At 30.9% G+C, this 14,332-nt stretch overlaps 2 protein-coding genes across 2 annotated transcripts; both read right to left on the bottom strand.

Annotated features, from left to right (window-relative positions):
- Nucleotides 1-72: 72 nt before the first annotated feature.
- LOC107840010 (peroxidase 43) lies at nucleotides 73-2,939 on the bottom strand. Its single transcript, XM_016683701.2, has 4 exons — nucleotides 2,434-2,939; nucleotides 2,010-2,192; nucleotides 1,662-1,824; nucleotides 73-684 (listed from the first exon to the last, which is right to left on the bottom strand). Exons 1-4 carry the CDS (start codon nucleotides 2,869-2,871, stop codon nucleotides 266-268), a joined length of 1,203 nt encoding a protein of 400 aa, XP_016539187.2. The 5' UTR covers nucleotides 2,872-2,939; the 3' UTR covers nucleotides 73-265.
- Nucleotides 2,940-9,505: 6,566 nt separating this feature from the next.
- LOC107879889 (serine carboxypeptidase-like 42) lies at nucleotides 9,506-14,042 on the bottom strand. Its single transcript, XM_016726820.2, has 9 exons — nucleotides 13,753-14,042; nucleotides 12,049-12,156; nucleotides 11,846-11,938; nucleotides 11,630-11,722; nucleotides 11,117-11,202; nucleotides 10,720-10,998; nucleotides 10,490-10,623; nucleotides 10,294-10,386; nucleotides 9,506-10,019 (listed from the first exon to the last, which is right to left on the bottom strand). The coding sequence occupies exons 1-9, from the start codon at nucleotides 13,994-13,996 to the stop codon at nucleotides 9,716-9,718; spliced, it is 1,434 nt and encodes a 477-aa protein (XP_016582306.1). The 5' UTR covers nucleotides 13,997-14,042; the 3' UTR covers nucleotides 9,506-9,715.
- Between the last annotated feature and the right edge of the window lie 290 nt (nucleotides 14,043-14,332).

Genomic DNA, 14,332 nt, shown 5'->3' with positions numbered 1-14,332 from the left:
AAGTTATTAAAAATGGGTTCAATTTTTTCACCCTGGATAGGAAGATTAATGATTCTATAATGAACTCACCACTCAAAAATAAAAACGGTAAGATATACATTTATGTCAAACTCAACCCTCAACAATTAGCTCATGAGGGTAATTGTCCAAGTCCATACAAGCACCGATTCATTTTCCAGCCAATGTGGGACTGTAACCCACTCTAGCAACAAAAGTAAAATGTTGTAAGCAAATACTCGAGGAGTAATTAGAATTAACAATGCAATCAAAATGTGGAACATTGACGTCTAATTCTCCCTTTTAATCCAGTGAGCACATCAATTCTGCCCATTTTCACCATTGCATTAGCAAAATCATCTTCAAAAGATGTCCCAAAAAATGGGCTAAAAATCCCAAAGTAGGAATCCACAATATTCCTCGTCTCCACATCTTCGTATAAACTAGCATCTGATCGTAACACTGCGAAGCCACTCCTTACATTTTGCAAAATATTGTCGTCAAACTCCCCGCTGCTGCCCCTATCCATCGGTAATCGCGCATTAACATCCCCGTTCCGCGGACAACTTGCCATCAATACAGGGAGGAAACTGGGGTGTATGGATGGATCAGAACCTCCTCCAGGGGAAAAGTTGTACAGCCTATCTGTCATGAAGAAACATGCCGTGGTACCTATCGTATGTGCAGCTGCAAATTCATGATTTAATTTCGCTCGCTTAATCACAATAAGGATTGAAGTCACGCATATGGCACTGACAGTGTAAAGAATTAAAAGATTATTAACGAAATTTATCCTGTTAAAGCAAATTAAAGTGTTGAATGACACAAAGAATCATGTGTAAAATTGGTGATTGCATTTAGTAATGTGGATATGGACTTTTAGGTGGTCCATTTCCTAATCGAGTAATCTCGTGATCTTCAATTACTAAACACTAACTTTATATCCCATTTTCACCGCTCGGTGACTTGGTTAGCAAAAAGACCAACCTATGAGTAATGTTTCTATGACTTTCTAAATGTTCTCTCAAAAGTATACACCACTTTTGGACGATCCGATGCACGATAGCATTTTTGAAGAGTCTAAGCAATATACAACAACACAAATAAATCACAATCACCTTAAAATAGGATTAATTAAGGATCTAATTAACGAACCCCAAAAAGAGTAAAAAGATCGAGGACCTAGCTCCAACATCGTGTCTTAGCTAATGACAATGTTCACATCCCTTCAACAATGTCTACCAAACTAGAAAACCCACAAAATCTGCATGTACCACACATTTGCAAGTGTGACTATGTGTTGTGCGTGTGTGTGTGTGATTTTTCGCCTCCATTTTTCTTGGGAGAAGATGGAACATAAAGGGGCTCAGAGGCAGATTTAAGATTTGAATATTCTAAATATATTCAATAGATTTCTCAATATAAATAGAGAGCCTTGCACGAAAATTATTGGTTTCGCGGGGAAGGCGCTCTCACCACCCTTGATCCGTAGCTAAGGGGTGTGGGGATAGCATATAAAATAAAAATCAAATCTAACTTATATACACTGACAGTGACTCCGTCACAATGACTATGTATAGTAGTAAGGTTACTATGTATTTTTCAGATCATCAACATTAAATATATTACGACGAGTTATATAGAGTTGTTACAGGTAAAATTACCACTGAGCACAACGAGGTCTTTCTCAGAAAGGCCTTTCTGGGAGAACTTCGCTTTGAGTATCTGAATTGACTCACTCACTTCCGGCATGTTATCTGCTAATGACAAATTCGATATCATTCCATCTCTTCTTCCTGTTTCCACCTCATATGATGGTCCATTTGCCTGTAATTTAATCAATGGCCGCCAATTTCAACTTTATTATATATACATACATAAAACAAAGAAAAAACAACAAATTTGTCTAACTAAAAAAAATTCAACAATGTAGTTAATGAAGAGAAACGTAACTGATGAGAGAATTCCAAGAAGAAAGAACTATACTAATGAAACACTAGTAGCAGTAGTACCAAAACAACAGCATCCCTAGCAGCCAAAGCAACAATGTCAGCACAAGAAACAATGCCAGGGCAAACAGCTTCTATTTCAGATTTGGCTCTTTCTATCACTTCGAAACCTCCAACTCCTTGATGTCCAAATGCATGTCTTTCTCCATTTGCTCCATTCTCTATCAAAATTGATCCATCACACCCCTGATTAATCATCATCAACATATACCGTCAGGTCAATTGAACTCATTACTTTCAGCTCGGCTCACTTATACGTATGTAAGATTATGTGTTTGATTTCTCAACTAACAGTAATTATCTCAAAAAGTCACTTTCTTTGTCGAATAAAATTGCAATCAAGAATGAAGGTGACTTTCTGAGATCATCTCTGACTATATATAATTGATGTCCTAATGAAAAATATTAGATAGGGAGAATAGCTGACCTGAACAAAACAGTCATGGAAATGAAGCCTAAGCAAGACAGGAGCAATGTTTTGATTGGAGGCAGCAACTTGACGGACAACATTACTAACAATGGTCTCAGCAGTAGGGCATCTACTGTTATAAAAACCAACTCTTAGTTCCCCTTGGGAGATCTCTGCTAGATGGCTTAAAATTACAATGAAAAATACAAGTACCATTTTTAAACTAGACAAAGTGAAGTGTTTAATTGGGTAAGTACAGTGAATTCTTAGAGTACATATATAATTTTTTTTTGGTTCAAGAATTGGTAGCACAAAAAAAGAGAAAAAGAGAAGAAGATGAAGAGAAAATAGAGAATTAGCTGGTGATTTTTGTGTAGTGCACCTATTCACTTGTGTCACCACGTATATGTATGTGTATATGTATATGTATATGTATATGTATATGTATATGTACATGTGATTTCTTTTTATCTTTGGCTTTTTTTTCTCTTCCCACACTTAACTGAAGAGTTGGTAATGTGTCAAGCACAAAATTGCCTGATTTTGGAGGTTTCGTTTTCTTTTGTTTCTTTTCTCTTTTCAATTTTTGTTTTCCCTATACATCTCACTGTAGAAATGCATTAATTTAATTTAATAAATAATATTCCTTCCGTCAATGATCCATGATATATCAGATTGGTTTCTCACTAGGCACAATTAAGCCTGGCAAACGGGTTGGGTTGACCCGGCCCGAATCGATCCACTAAACAAATCCGGCCTAGTTTGATCCGTAAGGTACCGGATTTCGGGTTGAGTTAATTTTTTTTGGCTCGATTAATTCGGTCCGTACCAAAATAGGTCCATGTTCGTTGGTTAATCGGTCAGGCTCGAATAATGAATTTTTTAAAAAAAACAAGTTTCGGGATTTTAAAAAATGGTTCGTGGGGCCCAACGGCTATATGACCGTTGGGAGCCCAAAATGGCTATAATGGCCAATTATATTTAAAAAAAAAAATCATTAAAAATATTTTTTTGAATCCAAAAAAAATCCTATAAATACCCTACACTTTCAAATCACTTTCCACACAATTTTTCATTCTCTCAAATCTCATTCTCTCTCAAATCTCAATTCTCAATTCTCAAATATTCTATATATTTTCTAAAGTGTTCACTTTAATTTTTTAATTTTGCAATTACAAAGTACGAGTGAAAGTTTCTAAAGCCGCAACCTTCGGATACTTTCAAAATTTGATATTGTCGTTCCATCTTTTATTTTTAATTTTTAATTAGTGTATTAATTGTTGAATATTTAATTTTATTATATTTGTGTATTTTGAATTTTTTTAGTTTAATTTATATTAAGGATAAATTAAGAAATCTAGCCACTAAAGGTGTAAAAAAAATTTATCCGGGAAGTGGTAGTGGGAGTAAAAATCGAATTACTAGCGGTAGAGGTACTTCAAGTAGTAGATATACCCGTGTGCCTCCGCCTTCGGTACCGCTTAGTCAACCTTTTGAGGAAGAAATAGGTGTACGTGCTCACGATATGGATTATGTAGAAGCTCAGAAAAATTATGATATAGAAGAAGAAAATGAAGTAGATGCGGTTGATTTAGACCAAGATGATGAAAATATTGGTGAGACACCAGCAGTAGGAAATGCTAACGATAGGTCTGAATCGATTAATCGCCCTCCCCGTACTCCCCCTGCCCCAAGATCTGACAATTTTTTACACGTATATCAGATACTGAGGTGCAATGCAATATTTGTCAACAAATATATAAGCATAAAAAAGGGAGGCAAGTAAGGGGGTACGGATACATTAACGAGACATATAAGTGATAATCACGCAAGAGAGTTAAATATTGCAAAAGGTGGTGCGGATGTTGGTGGGCCAACATAAACTAGAATGAACCCAATAACCGATTAGGTAATGAAGAAGTATAATAAATTGAAGGACCGGGAAGAAATAGCAAAAATGATAGTTGTGGGTTGTTTGTCTTTTAGTTTTCATTCTTTTGATACTTTTATTCATTATATTCAAGCAATTTATAATCCTATGTTTAATGGTATTCCTAGAAGTACTTGTCGGGCCGATATTTTTAGACTTCATTCACAATATTATTTTTATTTATCAACATTGTTAAAAAATATTCAATGTGGAATGTCTCTAACTTCTGATCTTGGTCTTGCTGTTAATAAAAATGATTATTTAACAATTACTTGTCAGTGGATAGATAGCAATTTTGTTATGCAAAAACTTATTCTAGCTTTTTGGTATGATGAAGATCGTAAACATACTGGAGATTTTATTGTTGATTCGATTGCTAAAGTTGCAGAATTTTATGGCATTGTAAATAAAATCTTATGTATTGCTTTTGATAATACTTCTAACAACAAGACTGCTATTAGAAAATTAAAATCTAAGTTATCTCCGCCATTACCTGAAATATTTCATGTTAAGTGTGCTTGTCATATATATAATTTAATCGGAAGAGATAGTCTTAAGTTTTTTAAGCTTTATATTGAAAAAATTCGGCTTGCTGTTGGTTTTATTCAAGGAAATAATCGAAGAAAAAGATTTAGAGACTTTAAACTTAAATGTGAATAAAATGGACCTGCACCGATACTGATGCCTGAAGAATGTGATACTAGATGGAATGCTACGTATGATTTTTTACAAAATTGTTATAAATATAGAGTTTCTATTACACTATCTTTTAACCAACATTGTGGTTCATTTGTTGATTCGGCTGAATGTATGCTGCATGATTCTGATTGGACTGTAATTGATGATCTTGTTAAGTTTTAGAAAAAAAATTATATAGCTACAGTTGAATTTTTCGGTGCTATTATCCTACTGTTTGTAATATTTTGGCATATATAGCCGATATTTTTTGTTTGCTCAAAGAATATAAAAATAAAGAAGGTTACAAAGAAGTTGTTGGTGCTATGTTTGCTAAATTTTAAAAATATTTTTTTCCGATTCCCCTTATTTACTTGGTTGGTGCTATGCTAAATTCGTGCATGAAATATAATATTATGTGTCACTTTAGTACTCTTGCTAACTTAGAGATAAATACTAACAATGATTGTGATGATGAAGAACAAGAACAACCTGATTTGTGGACGTCTATGGCCGATGCAAACGCTTACATAGATAAATTATATAACCATTATGCTGATTTAGTTGATTTAGCTATACCGACAAATATCACTCCAACTGTCGCTCCTCTTCCTCCCGAGGAGTCATCATCTTCTAAAAGGCCGGCATATAGTGGTATTCCTGATTACTTTTATGATTTGAATTGTTGGAACAGTATTGAGGCGGGAGCTTACACAACAACTTATCGAGGAGAGCTTAAGTATTATCTTCGAACGACGATAGAGGATTGCAGACGACGGATCAACGTGATGGATTGGTGGAGGAATAATGAAACACAATATCCTGTGCTTTCAAGATTAGCTAGAGATATCTTGAATGTTCCTATGTCAACCGTTGCATTGGAGAGCGTTTTTAGTCAGGGACGACAGCAGCTTGGAGACAACCAACACTCATTGAGAAGTAATGCAATGAATGTTCTAGTTTGTCTTAGAGATTGAATTAGAGCGGAACAAAGAAATCAAGGAATGAAGGCGGAGACGAAGGACGACCAGAGACTTGAAGAAATTATGACTTCACGGGAGAACTCAGCAGAATCAAGTCCAATGCATGGTTTTGCCCCCTATTGACTTTAACTATCCTATGCAAGTTCCCGTTAATATTAACATGAATGAGTTGGAAAAAATGATGCAAAATTTGTAGATTTTTCATTAATGTAAATTATAAATTTTGGATCATTTTGCAATCAATAAAATTCAACATTCAATCATTCATTCACTCCTTAGTCCTTACTTTGTAATTTTTTCCATTTAATGATTTAAATTGAATTTCTAATTTAAATTAAATACTTAGTTTTAATATATTACTAATTTACTACCAAGTATTATTAATTTATTATATTAAGTGGCATACTTTTTAAAGTAATACATATATTGAATGGTACGTATATATGTATATATATTTTCTATAGATTCTAAAGTAGTATATATTTAACATATACATGTGTATATATTTCTAAATTAGTATATATATCATTATATTGTAGTATGTATCTTGTAGCATATTTTTTAAAGTATTAGATATATTGAATGGTACGTATATATGTGTATATATAGAATATAGACTCTAAAAGAGTGTATATTTAACATATACATGTGTATATATTTTATAAATTAATATATAACTATATCTAGTGTGTGTGTATATTGTAGTATATGTTTTATTTAAAGTAGTACATGTATGTTGAATGCTACGTATATATGTGTACATATCTTCTATAGACTCTAAAGTAAAGTAGTATGTATCTTGTAGTATATGTTTTATTTAAAGTAGTATATGTATTGAATGATACGTATATATGTGTATATATAGAATATAGACTCTAAAGTAGTGTATATTTAACGTATACATGTGTATGTGTTTTATAAATTAGTATATATATCATTATATTGTAGTATATATATTGTAGTATAGTTTATTTAAAGTAGTACATAGATATTGAATTGTACGTATATATGTGTATATATCTTCTATAGACTCTAAAGTAGTATATATTTAATGTATACACGTGTATAAGTTTTATAAATTAGTATATAATTACATATATAGTGTGTGTATATATTGTAGTATATTTTATTTAAAATAGTACAAATATATTGAATGGTACGTATATATGTGTATATATTTTCTATAGACTCTAAAGTAGTATATATTTAACGTATATATGTGTATATGTTTTATAAATTAGTATATATATCATTATATTGTAGTATATATATTGCAGTATATTTTATTTAAAGTAGTACATATATTTGAATGGTACGTACGTATGTGTATATATTTTCTATAGACTCGAAAGTAGTATATATTTAACGTATACACATGTATATGTTTTATAAATTAGTATATAACTATATATATAGTGTGTGTATATATTGTAATATATATATATATATATATATATATATATATATATATATATTATTGTAGTATATTTTATTTAAAGTAGTAGATATATTGAGGTACGTATATATGTGTATATATCTTCTATAGACTTTAAAGTAGTATATATTTAACGTATACATGTGTATATGTTTTATAAATTAGTATATATATCATTATATTGTAGTGTATATCTTGTAGTATATGTTTTATTTATAGTAGTACATATATATTGAATGGTACGTATATATGTGTATATATCTTCTATAGACTCTAAAGTAGTATATATTTAACGTATACATGTGTATATGTTTTATAAATTAGTATATAATTATATATATATAGTGTGTATATATATTGTAATATATATATATTGTAATAGATTTTATTTAATGTAGTAGATTTTTTGAATGGTACGTATATATGTGTATATATCTTCTATAGACTCTAAAGTAGTATATATTTAATGTGTATATATTTTATAAATTAGTATATATATCATTATATTGTAGTATATATCTTGTAGTATATGTTTTATTTAGAGTAGTACATATATATTGAATGGTACGTATATATGTTTATATATCTTCTATAGACTCTAAAGTAGAATATATTTAATTTATACACATGTATATGTTTTATAAATTAGTTATAACTATATATATAGTGTGTGTATATATTGCAGTATATATATTGTAGTATATGTTTTATTTAAAGTAGTAGATATATTGAATGGTACGTATATATGTGTATATATCTTCTATAGACTCTAAAATAGTATATATTTAATGTATACATGTGTATATGTTTTATAAATTAGTATATATGTCATTATATTGTAGTATATATCTTGTAGTATATATATTTAACTAACGTATAGTCGTATACACGATTATATGTGTAATTGTGTGTATGTGTATATATTTTTTAAATTCTAATGTGGGTATATATAGTATATATTGGAGAAAAAACTTTTTTTTTTGGGGGGTTTTGGCCGGGTTTAGGTGGATTGGATCGGGTTAGGTTAAGTGGGTCGGTTCAGGATTGTTTTTAAAAAAAAATCTGTTGGACCCGAAATCGGCCCGGCCCGTTTAACCAGGCTCGGATCCGAACCAACCACTAACCGATTAAACTTCACGGGCTGATTCCGGGTTGACCCGGCCCGGCCCACTTAACACCTTAGGCAGAATATTTAAGAAAGAGATTTTCTTGTACTATATGTCAAAATTATCCTTAAAAATTTATACATGTATAACATTTAATTCTATGATTGTAAAAGTAGTATTTAAGGAATGAAATTTAAGAAAGAGTTTTAAATACAGAAGTGTTGTATAAAAAATAGAGTACCGATTACATTTTTGTTTTATCATTATTGTTATTGAGTGAACTGTTGTAAACATCGAACAAGTGACGAAATAGATGAACAAATTATAAATACAACTGTAAGTAGCGATTCACGTGTTGATACATAAAACATATAAATTTTTGGAATTTTTGGACTTTTATGGATGAAGCCATTTAAATTTCTCTTTTTCTTTATAGTGGTTGCCGCAGTTAATATTACATGTTCACACCCTCCTTTTCTTTTGTTTTTTTTTAATTAAATGTGGATTACTTTACTATCTTTTAACATGTTTCCAGTTTTATTACTCCATTAGATTTTAGTAATGCACACTCAGTAGCTGAATTTTTTGGGCTTTTGATACTGCGGAGTGTTTTAGACTTGTGCTATTTGTCGTTAGAGTGTTCAAGGGCTTCGTGCTTGATTGATTAATGGCATGAAATTCACGATTGATACAATGTCGAATTTCATATCTCCATAAAGGACTAATGGTAGGGGCTGCATTTTTCGGGAAATAAAAACCCGATGTCTCATATCGACTCCATTTGTAGTTATTTATTACGTTGTTATATACGGATAAAGTGACTCGTACGAGTGGAATAATTGCAACGTAACACAATTATATTGCAGGCTGATAAAATAGAAACAATATACTAAACTTATCCCAACAATTATTTTTGGTTCTCGGTGCAGCAACTCAGCCGGTATACACCATCGATATACAAAACTTATAAAAGTACTTAGTATCAATGAATCGAACACGACTCAATTTCAAGTTAATTGGTGTAATTATATGAAAATTATGTATCCATTCAACTTCTTTCCATTCCATTTCATTTCATTTTGACATTTCTGCACAACAACACAAGTACCAAAAATAGACAACTAACCTCTTGAATCAACTTCAAGTTTATATTTTAACCAGCAGAAGAAGATTAATTTTTCAAATTGTATGATGAATTAATAGGAATACGAGTGGTGTTAGGCAATCGTCTTCCATGAACAAATGTACTGAAAAGATGCAAAGCCCTTGATGGTTGTGCATATGGTACCATATGAGCTGCTCCTCTCACTGTAGCAAATGTGAGTTTTTCCCCATATTCAACTTGCCATCCTCCTACTTGCCCTTTGTGAAACCATGCTCCATAGGGTACGGTGGTCTTGAACTTTAGATCCCGGGCTAATTCACGTACTAATGTTCTTGACCCTATTAGTGGCACCACTGAGTCTTGATCTCCGCTGTTGTAATTATATATACACAGTACAGATGCTTAGAATCATCGCGCATGTGAATAACAATAAATTAAAGCGAATTCAAGATTAATAGGAGGTAATTGGGAAGGGAGTACAGTAGCATGGTATTGTATTGTTATTGTTATTATTACGATGATTAAATAAATAGTGATAGAAGGGGGAAATTGTACTGTGTTCACTAATTTAAAATTCTGAATCCATATTTGATGTGTCACATTGGGTGTGTTCTGTAGGAAGAAAAATGTTCTAACTTGTTTACCTGAATATCCAAAGAGGAACATCATGTTGAATAATGTTTTTGAGGGTTGGAAGGATATCAATATCACCATCAGATTGAGAGTAATTCAGCACACTGTCTCATTTCAAACACAAACAAATTAAAGTAGTACTAATAAATGGGGTCATTAATTTTCTAACAAAAGTTTTTCAAAATTAAAATAATTTTGATTACATACTCACTGCACATGGTCCATTCATAAGGCAAATTAGTCCTATTAGCATGAAGAGCCTTCTGAACTTCAGGAAGGTTGAAATAGAAGTATCTTTCTGATGTCAAGCAAACATCTACTCCCACACTCATCTTAGTTACCTAGTACATCCTCCAACATATAATATAAAGTTAATTACAAACATTAAGCATATATATTTTCACGTATATATAGTTTAAAGAGATTTGATTGCCTACTTGTTTGTGTAAACGAAGCTCTTGCTGGACGATAGAAGGATAACAAACATCCAAAATAACATCATAGACATTAACATAGTCAGAAATTACTTTGTATGTTTCATCAGTAGCTTGGTTGCATGTAGTTGACACATTATGAGGAACTGGGAATTCATAATCATCAAAATCACAATTCTCTTTGATTCTTAAATATAATTCATCTGAGATCATTCCATGTGACCAGTAATATTCGTACACTGCTGGAACATCTCTGTCTAGTCTCAAAAGTGGATTTCCAATCTGTAGATATATACATTACAAATTGAATAAATAAAAAAAATGACTTCGAATTTAGGAGGAATGATTTTAATATATAGAGGAAGGAAGAATCAAAGTATATATTTTTGAGTATTCTTACCGCTACTCCCTTTAGGTTAAACTTAAAATCTTTGGACTGCTTGTTGTAGTCTAGTATGACATTTGCCAACTGTGGTATGTAATGTCCTATCACCAGATCAAAAATATGGACATTAGTTAGCAAGTAAAAATGATGTAGAATATTATAAATATGTCCTCATTTTGACTCTATCCCTTCCAACTATTTGTCACGATTTGCTTATACAAAAAATACTGTAATACATAATTACAATTCTTTTACATCTTAAAATATTAATCAAAGTTAATATAGTTTGAATCTCGAGAAGCTAAAAGTGACAACTATTTTGGACAGAAAGAGTATACAATGTAATTAAATACATTAGAATTGGTGAATCAAAGGATGAAAGATTATACAGTGACCATCAACAAGTAGTCCATACTCCATTTATAATGATTACTTTTTACATTAATTTAACTCTAGACAAAGTTCGCGAAATAGGTGAACAATGAGTATATAATATAATTCTACGTATAGGGTGTATATATGTCGTACCTGCATAACTTTCACCTGTAAGGAACAAGGGTTTAGATTTTAATTCTGAGAACTTTTCGTACCATTTAAGCATGAAAGTTAGCATATCCTTGGCTGGAAAAAAAAAAAAAAAAAAAAACAACGAATGAGAATATTAATATTTTTCTTTGATCTCTTTTTCATAATTAACCATAGGTTTTTCACCAAATTAAAGTTTAAGATATTAAACAGATATACCAGTGGAGTCATCTCCGCAAGTATAATCACTGGATGTGTTTGAGTAAGACCATCCAACCCCAGCAGGAGATTCAATAAATAGCAGATTTGATGCTGTATATAAATCAATCAAAATAAAGAAATAGTAATGCTAAATACTGAGCGTTTTTTTTTTTTTTTTTTGTAATATTGTTGTATAATTAAGGAAATATAATATTATATACCTTTATTCCAAGATTTAGTATTTCTTCTTAGACCACGGCCATCACCTCTAGGAAAAAAAGGTCCTAGTTCTGTAAAGGCACCCCCTCCAATTGATGAACATCCAGGACCTGGTAAATTTATTTAAAAATAAAAAAGATAATAATTTCTAGAGTAGCTAGTATTAATCAAATGACTACTTTAGAGAAAAAGCTTTTAATTCAAATGTTAGAGTAATGATGTTGCACATTGCTCCATTGTATGAGAATCATCAATGCTTACTACAACAACAACAAATTCAGATCATAGGGTTTGGAGAGGCAAAATGTATGTAAATATTATTGCTACCTCGTGAAGATAGAAATATTATTGCTACCTCGTGAAGATAGAAAGGTAGTTTTCAAATGACTCTCGATTCAAGAATTGCAAATCAAAACAATAAGGAAAAAAACATACTGAAATAAGGAAACATACATAATAAATAATGGTTAAAAAACTACCATACATTAGCGAATTTAAAATGAAAATACTTTTGACATCAAAGTGAAATTATAAAGAATATTACGTAAATGACATTCAAAATGGTACTATAATAATTTGGTCTAGTTGTCCCCTAACCTCAGACGACCTACATGCGGCGAGTGACTAGACAATATCTTTTTAGGTAATTTTTTAAAACATGACTTAATAAGGTTGAATTTATGCTTTTTCTTATTATATATTTTATATACATAAAAAATTTAATAAGAATTGTTCACACGTTTTGAAGAAATAAATCATTAAACAGATTGGTCCCGAAACCTGCAAATATCACCAACCAACCAAGTTAATTGTCAACTAGTACAGTCCAGAGCATATATCTTCAATATATATAATTATATAAATATTAAAAAAAAAAAATGGTGATCAATGGAAAAGTTGAAAGTTGAATGCTCTTACATATTATCCCCCACATAATTATTAAAATCATTCAGTGTGCCATTAAAAAATGGGCCAAAGAGAGAAACCGTTCCTTCAATGTTAAGGAAAGACTTAAAATGCTAATTTATACATGCAGATCAAGTAGAATTTAAGATTTAGATTATTAATTGCATATAATTACCCAACAATAAAAAAAAAAACTCAATTAAGACATAATCTCTTGCGATAAAGTATATGATACACATAACAATGAACATTTTAGAACAAAATTCACAATGAAAAAATAATCTTTCTATATTGAATTTTTTGTCACTTTTGCTGTCAAATCACCATGATCCCCTACACATGATTAACCAATATTCATGGAGAAGCACGTTACAGTACTTGTATGTTCTAGTCAAAAACTTATTAAAAAAGAAATTATATGGATTAATTTGAATTAATATGAAATTATTACCTCATGTCATTTTATATTTTCTTTTTCGTTGCTGATGATAACAGATAATATGATCATTACTCATATTGAAGACTTTACAAAGTCATCTTTTTGTAGATCAATAATTATCCCGCTTCAATTATAAAAAATTAATCAAACTCAATTTTGTCCTTTCATCAATTGACATAAATCCAAATTCTCAAACAACACCAACAACATATATCCAGTGAAATTTCATATGGTGGAGTTTTGGGATGATAGAGTAATGTACGCAGACCTTATCTTGAGCTTGAATATCGAAAACTTCAATTAGAATAATTGAAAAGTACTCCAAACGAACGAAGGAATTTCAAAGAAGAAAAGCACAAACCTCCATTTAACCAAAGAGTAAGAGGGAGTTTGTGAGCATCTTTGTCAGCTTCAACAAAATAATAAAACAAACTTCTTCCAGCTTTTTCATCAACATTCACATATCCAGCATATTGTCTAAATCCAACTTTTGGTTGCCCTGGTAAATTTTCCACCAGATCTTCTATTGGATATCCATTAATCCCATTATTCAAAATAATAATTAACCCAAATCCTATAAGAAAAAAATGTTGCATCTCTCCCATAGTACATACTATAAGTTGAATAGATAGAAACTGACGGAAGGAGAAGGAAAATATAAAGAAGGCAGAAAGGAGGAGGAGTCCCCTTTTAAGTATTTATATTATATTGAGGAGAAAATTAATGAGCCATGCATGCACATAATCAAAGAATGGCTTTTTGAACAACTAATTAAAGTAAAGATAAAGCAATATAAGTAAAAAATTCTAAAAATAGAAGAGTTTTTATGACTTTGAATTCTATGATAGAGGCACGTGAATTCAGGGATTGCTTTTGCTTTCAAACATTTATTTAAATTCTTTTTTAGCTGTATAATTTTTTGCTTTTTAAATGATTTTACT

The sequence above is a fragment of the Capsicum annuum genome, chromosome 8 (assembly GCF_002878395.1).
Source record: "Capsicum annuum cultivar UCD-10X-F1 chromosome 8, UCD10Xv1.1, whole genome shotgun sequence".
NCBI classification, from domain to species: Eukaryota; Viridiplantae; Streptophyta; class Magnoliopsida; order Solanales; family Solanaceae; genus Capsicum; species Capsicum annuum.
Note: the sequence above shows the minus strand (reverse complement) of the source record. Positions and strands in the feature narration are given on the sequence as shown.

Bases quoted from the DNA above. Each gene is read 5' to 3' on its own strand.
- LOC107840010 (XM_016683701.2), bottom strand. From the start codon at position 2,871: ATGTACATATACATATACATATACATATACATATACATATACACATAC. The intron at 2,193-2,433 runs GTCAGCTATTCT...ATGATTAATCAG, and splicing joins TCCATGACTGTTTTGTTCAG to GGGTGTGATGGATCAATTTT. The intron at 1,825-2,009 runs GTACTACTGCTA...ATTAAATTACAG, and splicing joins CTAGGGATGCTGTTGTTTTG to GCAAATGGACCATCATATGA.
- LOC107879889 (XM_016726820.2), bottom strand. From the start codon at position 13,996: ATGGGAGAGATGCAACATTTTTTTCTTATAGGATTTGGGTTAATTATT. The intron at 11,723-11,845 runs GTATATCTGTTT...TTTTTTTTCCAG, and splicing joins TTGCGGAGATGACTCCACTG to CCAAGGATATGCTAACTTTC. The intron at 10,999-11,116 runs GTAAGAATACTC...ATATATCTACAG, and splicing joins TTAACCTAAAGGGAGTAGCG to ATTGGAAATCCACTTTTGAG.